Raw genomic sequence first — 15027 nt, 5'->3', positions numbered from 1 at the left:
AAAAAGAAGAACATACGTTCTGTGGCAACAGTTATTTCCCCATTGTTATTTCTTTGTATATTTGTACTTTCTCCCTTTCTTCCTTGATTAAATTAGCTATTAGTTTGTAGTTTGATGATTCTTTCTCCCCAGAGAAGCAGGGTTTTATTTTCTGATACACTATTCATCTGTTTGCTACTTTATTAATTTCTGCTCTCATTTTTATTATTTCCTTCCTTTTGCTTCTTATGGTTTACTTTGTTCTTTTTCTAGGTTTTGGTTTTCTTTTTTGGGGGGCTAGTTGGGAATACGTTTATTTTCATTTTAAATATAAATAGTACAGGTCTCTAAAGATAGGAATTTCAATCCCAGTATTCAGTAATTTTTCAGAAATTCTCTGTTTTGTTTGTATTGCCTCTCTTACCTCATAGTTTAACATGAAGTTTTCTTATTTCCAGAAAGAAATTCTTTAAAATGTTTACTTTAAAACTCCTAATTTTATTGCACTGTGATTAGGGTGTTGTTTATAATATTTCTGCTTTATGAAACTTATTTTTTCTCTGTGACCTAATAGTTTTTGTGGGTATTCTGTGTGCGTTTGAGAATGTATTCTCACTTTTTAAATTTTTATGTTTTAATTTTTTAAATTATTTATTTATTTATTTTATTTTTTATTTTTTTAATTTATTATTTATTAATTAATTTATTTATTTAAATTTTTTATTCTTTATTTTGAGAGAGCGGGAGAGAGAGAAAGAGGGGGGCAAAGAAGGGGAGAGAGAGGTGGAGAGAGAGGATCCCAAGCAGGCTCCACACTGTCAGCACAGAGCCCCATGAGGGGCTTGAACTCACGAACCGTGAGATCCTGACGGAGTCGAAATCAGAGGCTTGACTGACTGAGCCCCCTCAGGCACCCCTCTCTGCTTTTCGGTTGTAACGTTAAATGTAGATCCGTAAGAGCTGCCTTACCGATTTGTTGTTTGTGTCGTTTATATTTCAATGTTTTGTCCACTCACCCTGCCTCAGCGGACAGCGGTAGGTCGAAGTCTTCTATTGCTGGTACGTATCTGTGGCATCTGCAGTTTCTGTTTTGCGTCGACGGGTCACGTATCACTTAGTGCATAGGTTCGTGGCTATTACGGTTTTTCTGGAGTGAAATCTGTCATTTGAAAAAGTGATTTCTGAGTAGAGCATATCATGTTTAGGAAGGCCTTGTCTGTCTGAAGATAAGTGGTTCTCTCCTATGTTTTCTTGTAAGAAATTTATTTATTTATTTATTATTATTTTTTAATTTTTTAATTTATTTTTGAGACAGAGAGAGAGCACAAGCAGGGGAGGGGCAGAGGGAGAGGGAGAGGGAGACACAGAATTCAAAGCAGCTTCAGGCTCCGAGCTGTCAGCACAGAGTCCGACGCGGGGCTCGAACTCACAGACCGTGAGATCATGACCCGAGCTGAAGCCGGACGCTCAACCGAATGAGCCCCCCAGGCGCCCCATCTTGTAATAATTTTATAATTTGTGTTTTATCCTTGGATCTGCATAGCTTCAAGGTATTTTTGTGAGTGGCAGGAGCTGTGGGGGTGTAGGGTCTAATTGTATAGTCTTAAGTGGGTAGCAGATTGGTCTACCGTCATTTTTTAATGGTCTGTCTCTTTTCCAGTTACTGAAAATGTCACCTTTGTTTGAAACCAGCATCATGTATGCACAGTATTCTGGACACTTCAGTTCTGTTAGCTCCTGTCTATTCTGTGCCAGGACCAGACTTGTAATCATTCTATTTTTATATGTATTGATATGGGTTCTTTTAAAAGAAATGCTCTTGCTAGTGTACAAAACTTATCTTCCAAAAGTGACTGTATCCGCATACTCCATCGTCCCCCATGCTTTTCTCCACATGGCAGTGACTTTCTTCCATCGAGAGGAAAAATGGTCGTGTTTCCTCTAGTTGAATCTGAATGGGCGTCTGACTGGCAGGAGGGACACTGTGACTTTTTTTTAAATATATATTTTAAAAAATTTTTATTTTGAGAGAGAGATAGCAACCAGGGGAGGGGCAGAGAGACAGACAGAGAGACAGAACCCCAAGCCGCTTCTGTGCTGCCAGCGCACAGCCCGATGCGGGGCTCAAACTCAGGAACTGTGAGATCATGATCTGAGCCGAAGAGTCGGATGCTTAATTGATTGAGCCACCCAGATATCCCGACACTGTGACTTTTGAGACTAAGTCATAAAAGGTAATACATCTTCTGTGGTGTCCTCTTGGGTGCTTGCTCTCAGAGCCCAGCCACCGTTCTTTGTTTTATAAATTGTTTTAAATAAGTTTATTTATATATTCTGAGAGAGACAGAAACAATGCAAGCAGGAGAGGGGCAGAGAACGAGGGAGAGAGAATCCCAAGCAGGCTCTGCCAGATACAGGGCTCAAACCCACGAAACCGCGAGATCATGACCTGAGCTGAAACCAAGGGTTGGACGCTCAACTGACTGAGCTCCCCAGGTGCTCCTCCAGCCACCATTCCATGAGGAAGTCAGGTGTCCCCGCGGGAAGGCCACCTGGGGGTGTGCAGCGTCAGTCCCTGCACTCCGGCAACGATCGCCTTCTTGTTGCCTTGTCCGCAGCCTGCAGGCGCCACAGCGGGGGCAGAGGAGCTGGGTGCCCCATGCTGTGTAGACGGTAGATGTGTGAGCAGAGAGAGGGGATGGGTCGCCTTGTAGCAGTTTGTCACAAAGCCACGCAGAACAGGAGGAGAGGTCGAAAAGAAAAGGAAAGAGCAGAGGAGTTTGGTTGGGATCGCCTTGAGTAAGTTCGGGTTGATTTGGGAAGAATTTTAGTAATCGCAAAGCTTCCCATCTGGGAATGTGGTTTTATTCTCCATTGTCTCTGCCCTTTTTTTATGCCCTCAGTCATGTGTTCTAATGTTTTCCCTAAGTCTTGCATTTTTATTGCTAAAGTTTTCGTAGACGTTATGAATGAGGGTTTTTTTTCCCCTCTTAAAATTACATTTCCTAGTAGGGAGCCCGTGTTTTGCGGTTGTTTTGCATTAGTTTTATTATCTATTAAGGAAAGTTTTCTGGAGCAAGTTGATCATAATTGGAATTTTAGGATGAAGAGAGAAACTCCCGTGTTGTTGTAGCAGTCACTTCCGGGTTCGTGGTGCAGACCCTGGGCATCCCCTCCTTCCTGCCACTGTGCACCTGCACCTGCCTGCTGGTCCCTGCTGTCCCTGCCGTCCAGGCTGGCTGTTACTGGTTTTGCCTTATTCCCTTACATTGTAGAGATGAGTCTCTCCTTGAGTTACCACTTCTGGTGCCTGCCCCCCTTTCTGGCGCACAGGGGAGAGTCCTTCCAGTTTCTGCAGATCTGAGCAAGTCTTTATGTTTGCAGAATATTTTACTGCGTGTACAATTCTGCTCTGACAGCCGCTGTGTTTTGATTTACATTGTGACCCATGAGGAGTCTTTGCTACTTTCACATAAACTTTTTTTTTTTCCCTTCTGCGGTTTGAGATTTTTTTTTCTCTTCATGGGTGTTAAACCTTGTGTGATATGCCCTGGTGTGCTTTTCTTCATGTTTCTTGTGCGTGGATTTTTTTAGGTTTTGTGGGTCTGTAATTTTAATTTAAATTTGGAACATTTCTGGTCGTTACTTTAGTTACTTGTTCTGTTCCTGCCTCTCCTCCTCTGGGGACCCCAGTCACTCACATATTGGCCCCTGGAAGCCCTACTGCTCAGGGACACTGTGCTGATGGCTTTGCAGTCTTTCTCTTTGTCTCATTTGGATGGTTTCTGCTTCTGTGTGTTCAAGTTAACTAATTGTTCAGTCTGTGGTATCTAATCTGCTCGTAACCCCCCACTCAGGGTATTTTGCAGTTCAGACGCCGTGGTTTTCAGCTCTAGAAGATCCTTAGGGGTCTTTGCCTTTTTCAACAATTATCTTCCATGTTAAGCGGAGGCTTAACGTCAGTTTTTTCTTTGCTTTCTTGAACACACTGGATATGGCCGCAGTAAGGATTCTCATGGTTTTGTCTGCTAATTCTCTTATGTGTGTCATTGCCACATCCATTCTGTTGGTTGATGTTTCTACTTGTCATGGATCATATATTCTTACTTCTTTGCCTGCTTGGCAATTTTTTATGGGATTCCAGACATCGTGAGTCTTTTATTTTTGGAATTCTAGACGTTTTCTTCAGCTTTGCGTAATTAAGTTACTTCAGATCCTTTTAGCTATTGCTTTCATGATTTGGGGGTCTGAAACAGTGGTCAGCCTAAGACTAATTCCTCCTTCCTTCCTCAGTTCTCCTCCCAGTGCCCTGCGGATTCAGAGGTTTCCAGCGTGGTCTGTGGGAGTAGGCCCTGATCCCAGGCCCTGTGGGTGTTGGGTCCCATCTGGATGGGTCTCTCCTGGCTTTGGGTAGTTTGTACACTCCTCTGCTGGTCAGCCCCCTCTGAGCGCTCTCTCCAGGGGCCCCCTGACCTCTGACCTGTGACATCACGGCCTTTGTGTCCAGGGCCCTGTGTTTGCGCCACGCGGGGCGCCTGGGAGCTCCGAGCACTCGGCTGGCCCGCTGCACGGCTCGCCTCCCGTGTCTCCCTCTCTGTGTTTTGGTTGTTTCCGGTGGTTGGGTCGGTCTGCCCCCTGCCACTTCACCGTGTTTGGAGGCAGCTGTCCTGCTTATCGGCTGAGGTCCGTCTGCACCCGTTGACTTTGAATTGGGGAGTGTAATCTGTTACTGTTAGTATCACTTTGAGTGCTCACGTTGTCCCAGATTTGGCTTCTGTGAACTTTTGACATGTCCCTGTTCTCGGAGCTCTCCCTAACACAAGATTCCTACGCCGCAGCCTCCACAGAAGGGCAGCTCCCGGACTGGGTGCTCCCACTCCACGCTGCTGGTGCTCTGCCAGGCCAGGGGCCTAAGTGCATCACGCCTGCAGAGTGAAACCAAAGGCCACAGACACCCCGACCGCTTTGAAATAGGCCGCCGCCACAGGGCTGGGACCAGGCACCCTCTGCCCAGTACAGCCCGGGCTCCCAGGTCTACAAACCAGGTTTGTCCCAGATTTGGCTTCTGTGACCTTTTGACACGTCCCTGTTCTCGGAGCTCTCCCTGACACAAGACGTGCCAAGGTCAGCTCGTCCTTTCCCTGCCTGAGCCCCGGGGTCAGCCGCTTCTCCAGGGAGCGCTGGTTCCTTCTAGTGGGAAATGGTGTTTAGAGACCAAGCCCTGGACTAGACGTGCCCTTTGCTCTGGAGCACGTATGTGTGCACAGGCGTGTCCGCCCCACACACGTGGACACACGCGCGTTCCGATTGCAGTCCCGGTGCCTTTCCTTTCCACGTTTGCGACTTCCTTCTCCGAGCAGCCAGGCGCTCCTTGTCGTGCGTATGTCTGCTGACTCGAATCATCGCTGTCACTGAGCGTTCTCTCACTGCTGTCCTGCTCCTCTCCCCCCACAGGTGCCCTCTCCCTGCCCTGGGGCTGACGCTCCCCACGGGACCACCTCCCTCCTCACCTCAGCTGACCCACAACACCCAGATGAGGTCACCCCAACTGGGAGGCCCTCTTTGCCGTCCGGGCCTCTGACACCTCAGCCAGCCCCCAAGCCTTCATCGTCTCTCTTGGGGTGTCACATCTTGCACTCTGATACCCTTCTTGCCCTGCATGGCTCTGGTTCCCCGGGCGGGGCCACCCTGCACCCTCCCTGCCAGTGGCTTCTTCCTGTATTGGCTTTGCTTTCTGGGGACACCCTTCACCTCATTGGCTCAGCCTGGGCTCTTCTGAATGGTCACCGGGTCTTTTTAGTAATGTGCGGGGTTTGCTCACTGTTGGAAGCCATGGCCCAGATCATCCACTGCTCATCTCCCCCGGAACTTCGGAGGGCTCCGCCCTGCCTGTGTTGCTCTGCGAGGTCTCTGTCCCAAGCACAGTGTCCCGAGAGGGGATGCTGATGTCCCCTCGGGGGGTGTGGCAGCCCCTCCCTGGTTTGTAGACCTGGGAGCCCGGGCTGGACTGGGCAGAGGGTGCCTGCTCCCAGCCCTGTGGCGGCGGCCTATTTCAAAGCGGTCGGGGTGTCTGTGGCCTTTGGTTTCACTCTGCAGGCGTGATGCACTTAGGCCCCTGGCCTGGCAGAGCACCAGCAGCGTGGAGTGGGAGCATCCAGTCCGGGAGCTGCCCTTCTGTGGAGGCTGCGGCATAGGAACGCCTTCCAGGGCATGTGCAGTCTCAGAAAACCGGTCTTTGCGGGATGGCTTTCCTGTTAATTTTTCGGCAAAAGATCTTTCCAGATTGTATTTGTATGTAATGTAAACTGAGGATATGGAGGTCTTAAAAATCAGACTAAAAGTTACAAGTACTGACTTCTGGAACTTTTCACTTACTGATTAAACCAAAGGAGGGGCTGGGTGCAGAATTTGAGGTTTCTTGTTCATGGATCGTTCCCTTTAGCATATTCAAGAGAGACTAAAAAATCCAGAGAAAGTATGGGCAGGATGACAAAGAATCTTTCTATTAAAAAAGGGGAAAATCTATGTATTTATAAATAGTAGCTAAAAATTACAGTTTGTCCTATTTGGAAGTGAAGCATGTTGGTTTTAGATTTTTCACTCTGAATTTGCCAAGTGGATTTATGGAGCATAAGGGCAATTATAGACCATTGCTGATAGCAAGTAAACTTTCTGTGTCTCCGCCTGTCTGTGGAGGGGCTGAGGCCGGCCCGTGGGCTTTCTGTGCAGGCTGGCGTGTGCATCTCTGAGTCTGGCGGTGTTGACTTTTTAGGAGCAGGACGGCTCCCATGTTGGTCCTCGTGAATTGGAATGGCTTTCAGGAAGCCCTAGGTTGTCCTTTTCCCCTGGGTTTGCATCTGAGGCTGCCTCGCCCCCATGTGGCCTGCAAGTGGCATTGGCTTTCAAGGGGTTCTGGGTGCCGGCAGAGGCCTGAGGGGCTGCGGAGGAGGCGCCCGGAGGGGCCCGGGCATCCGGCTTCCTGCAGGTGCGCGGCCTCTGGCCTGCAGGTTCCAAGCCGGGTGGTGGTGGGGGGCGCTTAGCCCCACTGACACGGCACTTGCCAGGATGGGACTAATCACGTAGTTGGTGTGCACGGGGCCTTTGGCATAGCAGACCTGAGTTTTGTTTTTTTTTTAATTTTTTTTTTTAATGTTTTTTTTTGAGACAGAGCATGAGCAGGGGAGGGGCAGAGAGAGAGGGAAGCTGAAGCAGGCTCCAGGCTCTGAGCTGTCAGCACAGAGCCCGACGCGGGGCTCGAACTCATGAACCGTGAGATCACGACCTGAGCCGAAGTCGGACGCCTAACTGACTGAGCCACCCAGGCGCCCCAGACCTGAGTTTTAAAGTCCCAACTTAGCCAGTGGACTGTGTTGCCTTGGGCAGCTTACTAGGCTCTCTCTCGGTCTCTTCCTCTGTGACACTGGAACCATCTTCCCTCGGCGTCCCTGGGCCTGCCCAGAGCACCCACAGGCGCCAGGCTCTGCGTGGAGGGCCCCATCGCGAAGCTATAAAGCGCGGTGGCCAATGTATTCTCTGTTAGTACACACGTGTTGCTGTTAAATTAAAGGGCGTTGATTAACTTTCCTTCACAGTGACTTATTTATTTTTAGGATACTGAAGTGTATAAAGCTACGGTAAAAGACGACCTCACCAAGTGGCAGAATGTTCTGAAAGCTCATAGTTCTGTGGACTGGCTCATAGTGGTAGTTGAAAATGATGCCAAGAAAAAAAACAAAACCAACATCCTTCCCCGAACTTCTATTGTGGACAAAATAAGAAATGATTTTTGTAATAAACAGAGTGACAGGTAAGTGGATCTTTAATTTTACCTCGTTGGCAGACCCCTGGGTGATAGAGGTGGCTGGTTTCTGCGTAGGGGTACTTCCTCAGCGAGTGCACGGGGCGCCTGACACGTCAGCACGTGTGGGTGCTGCACACCGGGTCCCACCCCGCTCATGGAGCTCCCGGTCTGCTGGGTGAAACACGGGCAGCTGTAACCCCCGGCGTGCTGCCCGGTGACCGCGGCGGGAGAGACTGCACAGCAGCTTCCCTTTGAGGATCCGTGGCGTGTGTTGGTGTGGCCAGGGCTTGGGGACACCTTGTGTCCTTGTGTACGGGAGGGTCCCTTAAGCCTGTGGTGCATGTGTTCACCTTCACACCTGTTCGGAGTTCCTAAGAACCAAAATTCTGAAATGCCGACTGTATCTTTAGAAGCTTCAAAAGCGAACCACGAAACCGCGGCGGCCGCTGTGTCGCGTGGACTTCCTTTCCCCGTGCTCGGCTCTGTCTGGCCCTGTTCTGGCTGCTGGGGGTCACTTCCCTCTCGGCGGTGCCACGGCCCCGCCGGGCAGGCTGGCAGACTTCCTGGTGCCTGCTCGACGGTGTGGTCTCACGGCCGGGCGGGCCGGGCGTTGCTTTGCGCCCGCGTCGCCACACCTGTGGTCGCCCCGGTGGCAGGTGCTCAGAGTGGAGCAGGGGGCCGGGCTACGGAGCGAGGGGAGGAGCCCGGGCAGAAACCCTGGGCCCGTGGCCGGAGTACCGACCGACACTGCCACGCGCTCTTAGAATTCCGTGACCGCGTCCAGTGTCAGGGCCCCCCGGTGGATCGACGGTTCTTCAGGGGAAGGAGCCTCTGTGGGCGTCCTTTTTATGTTCCACACAGTTGTGGGCACTGAGTGATGTTCAGACTTGTTTTGCTTATAGTTTGAGATAAACGTTAGATTGTCGAGCTTACGGTTTCTCTTAGAGAAATTTTGTGCCATCTGGACTTGGGGGATTTTTTCCTACGGTCTGTTATTCCTGAGTTAGTTGTCCCAAAGGAATCGGCTTAGCGTGTCAGCAAGACCCCAGAACCGAGGATCCTTTCCCTGTGTGGTTCGGCTGTGCGGGCTCACTCGCTCTGGAAAGGGGAACCGGCTGCCGGGAGGCTGGCAGGGAGCCCAGCTCTGGGCCCCGTCGGGGGGAGGGACGGGAAGCAGGGTGTGGGGCAGTGGAGCCGAGGGGCTCACCGGCGGCCAGGCCACACGGCCTTCCGGTCATGTTTCTTTGGGATTTTATTAAGAACGTAAATTGGTAGTAATGGGGCAGATTGGTCTAAGCCTGTGAGATGTTCGAATTCTATAATTTTTTCAAAGTGCCCATTGACTCCTTTTAAGGCTATGGTGTAATTTTATCTAATTGCTTCAAGTACGTTCCTGCTGAGCCCACTGAAACCTAACTTGTCTTCAGTGACGAATTCTTTGTACATAAAATTCAACTTCCTGAGATTTTCAGCATTTCTCAGTATATAAACATGCCTTCTAACGTTTTGATTTTCATTAATTTGCAAGCTACCTTCAACAAATCTGTTCTTTATTATTTTTTCAGTGAAGAGCTGGGTCCATACCTTCGAATTTGGAAATATCTGTATTGACAGTTGTTGTATTAGCCTGTTTGATTTCTGGCCTTTGGAAACATTGGCCCACCTGGCCCTGCGGTGGCTTTCTGTTTTCTTTAACTTTAATCTTGTACATAATTTCTGATTATAAACACTGCACGTTCATTGTAGGATTATTAGAAGAAGGTAATGAGCAAAACGAAAATTGATCTTAACTCTTGGTGTTTGGTATGTGTTTTTCAACCTTTTCCTCTCTACGCACGCTTAGACACGGGCAGTGTGTGTGTGTGTGTGTGTGTGTGTGTGTGTGTGCACGTGATACACCACGCATTACATTTTGTGTTTGCCTTTTCCGCCTAATGCGTTGTAAAAATGTTCCCGTGAACAATAAATGTATTTTTCCACCATTATCGTCAGTGAGCACGTAACACTCCATAGCAGAGATAGTATTGGAAGTTGTTCACCCAGTCCTCTACTGGACGGACGCGTTACCGCCTGTTATAAACAGCACTGTAAACATCTTTTGAGCTCGGGTGTTGTGTACGTCCTTAGTTATTTCCTTAGGATAAATCCCTAAAATGAAAATTGCTTGGCCAAACGATTTGTGCATTTTTCAGGCTTTTGGTAAGTATTTCAGGCGTTTGGTAAAGGGTCAGAGGGCTGCCCCGTTAGCTGTGTTCGCAGCGGCCCCGGTGACTGGTGGAGGCCCGGGCCTCCGGCTCCCTGCCGCCCTGGGCACCGGCCGCCAGCACACGCCGAGGAGCCCTTCACGCTGGCGCCTGCCGGTCTGGTGAGCAGTTCTGGGCGGTCTCTCTTGAGTTAACCGCCTGGGCTTAACGCGAACTTCTGAAGCGCAGTTCTTTTTTGTTAGAAAAAGAAAATCTAGAAACTGTGCAAGTTGAAGGCACAATAAGAGAGAGAACGTAATGAACGTTTTGTCTGGTTGGTGAGCACCGGCTCACGGAAGACGAGGACCATCCGGGCGGTCGGCGTTTGCCGCAGTTTCCTTCCCCATCCACCCTGTGGCTTTAGGGGACAGTCCTGTGTCCGGTCAGAGTTACGTGTCGATGATGACCCAGGCTGGAGGATGCCTTGAGGATACATGGCCAAACCGATAGACTCTCGCAGCTCATGCAGGGCATAAAACACGTCAGTCCTTCGGGGCTGTAGGAATGAGCTGGCGGGACGCCTTGTCTTTCGTGGTCACAGGCCCGTGGGGTGGAGTGACTGGAATGACCAGCTACTGATTCTTAAATTTTCTTCCTGGTACTGGTTGCTCACCTGGGGGATCATCTAGGCCGTGGGCTTCGCGTTTTGGTCCGCTGGTTTGTGATGCCAGAGGTTCAGCCCTTCCTCCAAAGGCTGTGATGGCACACGGAGACTTAGAATCGGTCCGTTTTGCTACTTGCTAGTAAATAAGGCAACACATTCACCAAGGAGAAATATTGAAGCTCACAGCATCAGTATTTTAAAATCATTTCTGAGTTCATGTTTATTCATCTTCTTTCTAAATTTTTATCATAAAAGATCAAGAAATCTATGTTTTCCAACCTGTTAGATGAACATACTGCCTTTTCCAAATCCATTGGAAACTTGTAATTTTGTGCCTTTGGTATTTCCGTGCCACAGATAGTCTTTTTAAAACAAAAAAAATTTTTTAATGTTTGTTTCTGATAGAGGCAGAGCACGAGTGGGGGAGGAGCAGAGAGCGAGGGAGACAGAATCTGAAGCAGCCTCGAGGCTCCGAGCTGTCAGCACAGAGCCCGACACGGGGCTCAGAGCCACAAACCGTGAGATCATGATCTGAACCGAAGTTGGATGCTTAACCGACTGAGTCCCCCCACTGGGTGCCCCCAGATAGACTTTTTGTAGGGAAATTGTATCATACCTACATGTTAAGCCATATTCTTTAAGCTTTTATTTACTGATTACTTCTAAACCCTGCTCTTGAGGAGCTCGCGGCCTAGGGCCCAGGGGGAGAGACGGAGCTATGGAGAGGGAGTGTATGCTGCGCGACACTCACCGCGGGGGTAGTGGGGTCACAGGGCAGCGGGGGAGAGGTTCCGGGAGGACGTGCGTCGGCCGAGCCGGATTTGGAAGGGTGAACGGGAATGTGCTGGATGAAGAGAGAGTAGAGCTCGAGACGTTGGGTGGGCTTGGCTAGGAATAGTGAGAAGGGCTGGGCAGCCGGCCCGGGTCAGGCCGCAACGACCCTCGTGTGCCATGTCAGTAACTCTGAGCGCTGTCCTGTCAGGTACGGGGGACCAGCGACGTTTGTGAAGTGGGCAGTGCGAGTGAGGCTTGGGAGCTGATTGTGTGGGGATCGCCTTACCTTCCAGGGGGCCCTGGAGGCCGGATCTGAGACGACTCATCATACACCCCCGCCCGCTGCCGCGGTTCTGCAGCACTCGCTGCTCCTGTGGTGCTAAACTAGTTCACGATGAAACCTTCTCCTAATCTGGCTTCTCAGCGTCTGCCTGGTGGTTGCCAGCGCTTAACGAAGGAAGGAAGTAGGGGCGGAAGCAGTTGGGCTGCGTGCTGTGCTCGGACAGTGTTTTCCAGACCGTCCGTTCGTGTCTCTGCAGGTGTGTCGTGCTCTCCGACCCCTTGAAGGACTCTTCTCGAACTCAGGAATCCTGGAATGCCTTCCTGACCAAACTCAGGACCTCACTTCTTATGTCTTTTACCAAAAACTTGGGCAAGTTTGAGGACGACATGAGGACGTTGAGGGAGAAGAGGACGGAGCCAGGCTGGAGCTTCTGTGACTATTTCATGGTCCAGGTATGGGACTAAGTATAGAACTAGACGCTTCCGTCTTCTCTTCCTTTATAAATAAGGCAGGCTTTTTGTGGTCGCTCGTATCGGCATGGTTTTTAAAACCAAGAGACAAGGTAGTAGCTAACAGATGTTTCCGTCTCTGGGCTCATGAAGCAGATAGAGGTGGTCTCCTGGGTCATTCTGCCGTCAGCTCTCCTGCTCAGCATCTATCCGTTTTCGAGAGGGCCTTGTCCCTCAGAGTGATTTTGGTTTTGTTAGTATCTCGGGCCTTCTGGGGTATCCACCATGGAAGTGTCTCAGGCAGAGGGGCCCTCGCCGTGGTGTTGATCCTGAGGACAAAGATGTCTACTGCCTGCATGGCACTGATTACATTAGGGCTCCCCGGGGACATTTATTTCCTCTGTAGCTTTGATTTATTATTATTATTTTTTTTAATGTTTATTTATTTTTGACAGACAGAGCATGAGCGGGGGAGGGGCAGGGAGAGAGGGAGACACAGAATCCGAAGCAGGCTCCAGGCTCTGAGCTGTGAGCACAGAGCCCGACGCGGGGCTCAAACTCATAAACCGTGAGACCATGACCTGAGCCGAAGTAGGACACTCAACCGACTGAGCCACCCAGGCGCCCCTGTAGTTTTGACTTATAATCTAGGGTTCTAATAAAGGCTAGTTTCCAGTGAACCTTTCTAAAACTGCAAAGAGTGACAGGAACGTGGCCCTTAGGTTTCCTTATTCTTGTTCACCATGTTGAGACAAAAAAAATTTTCATATTTAAATTGCACTTGTGTGTTAATTACTGAAGAAATAATGCACTTTGAACAAATAAAAGACCAATTCTGATTAGAAATTTTGACGTTTATCTCTGACTCTGTTGCTTATGTCTTAGTGGTATTTGGGTGATCGGGCGCGCATGAGGGAATCATGTGTGTTCATGTTCACGGGATGAGTGACCTGTTACCGACCTTTCCGATGGCCTTGTCACTTCGCCTTTCAAGTGTATCTACACTTGATTTCTAAGAGTTATAAACCCGGAGGGGGACAATCTAGGTGGACCCAGTGGTGTCAGATTGGACTCTGAGATACCATTGTGAACCCACGGTGGGATGGATGGATGGATGGATGGACGGACGGACGGACGGACAGGTGGATGGATAGATCAGGAATATAGATCCGTGTGTGTGAGGATCGTACGTACGCTTGTATTTCCTCGCCCCGCCCTCTGACAGGGCCTGGAGAAAAGATGACTTCCCGGTAGCGGTAAACCCACTTAGTGCTAATAAGGTCTTAGATTCTAAATTCCGTTCTGAAAACGTGCCAGGGCTTCTGGGAGCAGTGGTTGATTCTCGGGCCGGTGTAGTCCTGCGGGGGCCTCGTGCTGTCAGCTTGGAGCCTGACTTGGGACTCGGACCCACGGCCATGAGATCTTGACCTGAGCTGAAAACGAGTCGGCGGCTCCACCGACCGACCCCCTGGGCGCGCCCTGCCTGAGCGTCACTCTTAGTGCCGCAGGCTTTTCTCCATTGTAATCTTTCCTGGCTACACATTGTTTCAAAAAGTCGACTGACATGTTTGCTTTTTTAAAAACTTTTGCTTGGATCACCAGGAGGAACTGGCCTTTGTATTTGAGATGCTGCAGCAATTCGAAGATGCCCTCGTACAGTATGATGAACTGGACGCCCTGTTTTCTCAGTACGTCGTCAACTTTGGTGCTGGGGGTGAGTAGTGAACTTGTGGAAGCAAACTCGTGTCTCAGCATCGTTTTCCTCACTTTTAAGTAGTCTGCGGGCTGCCATTATTTAGCCATGATTTGTTCCCCCAATAATTAAATCACCGTTTGCTGCTTTATGCAAATTTCATAGGATGCATTTTTGTGGTTCTAATAGGAAGTGAGATGAGAATTGAGAATTGGTCGTTTTCATTGTTAGAAGAATCTTAAATAAAAGCATTTAAGAAGAAGGTATTTTTGTTAGGTATAGAGAATCATCTCTACAACGTACAGCTGCCTAGGTATGCTTCCGATTCTGCGCCTCCTTGCTAGCCTAAGAGTGGGCCTCCTGTACCGTGTTGGCAGGTTGTCTTTGTAATATTTGGGTGCTCGTTGCAGAGTGTTAAACGACGCCACTGTAATGAGTGTTCACCGCTCTTTTAAAATTTTAAAGTCTTGAATTATTTTGGAAGTACAAAATTAGCACAGCGAGACCATGTACAGAGAAAAACGTCGATCATTCTCACTGTTTTTTGGTTGATAACTTGCTTTGCTGGAAATGGCATCATACATATCATGTGGACGTTTGCGCTTAGTAACAGCCCTCTGCGGGCATCGTCCCAAGTTAGCACATGAGGTTTTGAGCTGTTACTATCACTAGCTGCATCATGCCGTGCAGTGTTTATCTGAGCGTCCCTCGGCGTGGGACATCTGGGTTGTCCCCAGTCCCGCCGCCACAAACAGTGTGGTGCCAGACATCTTTGTCGGGTGTCCCGAGAGGACCCCGATGCGGTGTGTGACGAAAGGAGTGATGTCAGGGAACCGCGGTGTCTGCTAGAAAACCTGTAGGACGATGAGGTACCGGGACAGCCCGCTGAAGCCCCGGGCACCGGCTTTCTTCTAGAAACGATGAACGCCACCCATTGGTTCTCTCTCAAACCCAAGTTTGGGAGGTTCAGCTTTGGATCTCTTACTTTGCTGAAACACAAATGTAAGCATAGCCAGAGCAAAATATTTACTAATTAAATTTAAAAATTTTGAGAAGAGGTAACATTACATTTTATGTATCCACATCGTACATGTTTAAATATCTTACACGTCTCTTTCAGCATATTTCACATAAAATCTTTGCCCTCTTAGTTTTAAAATAAATCTGGGACCAATTAAAATCCGAAAGTAAGCCTGGACCA

At 49.2% G+C, this 15027-nt stretch overlaps 1 protein-coding gene across 5 annotated transcripts in view; it reads left to right on the top strand.

Moving 5' to 3' along the window:
* Nucleotides 1–15027, top strand: part of TRAPPC10 (trafficking protein particle complex subunit 10) — an 87560-nt gene that overhangs the window by 27399 nt on the left and 45134 nt on the right. For all 5 annotated transcript variants that reach the window (XM_023238658.2, XM_023238657.2, XM_045036525.1 and 2 more), the window contains 3 exons: nt 7590–7786; nt 11941–12136; nt 13736–13847. In XM_023238658.2, coding sequence (XP_023094426.1) covers nt 7590–7786; nt 11941–12136; nt 13736–13847 — 505 coding nt within the window. The remainder of the gene's footprint in view (nt 1–7589; nt 7787–11940; nt 12137–13735; nt 13848–15027) is intronic.

Source organism: Felis catus, chromosome C2, assembly GCF_018350175.1.
Source record: "Felis catus isolate Fca126 chromosome C2, F.catus_Fca126_mat1.0, whole genome shotgun sequence".
In the NCBI taxonomy this organism is placed as follows: domain Eukaryota; kingdom Metazoa; phylum Chordata; class Mammalia; order Carnivora; family Felidae; genus Felis; species Felis catus.
The sequence above is the reverse complement of the archived record's forward strand: the minus strand, read 5'-3'. Positions and strand labels throughout refer to the sequence as shown.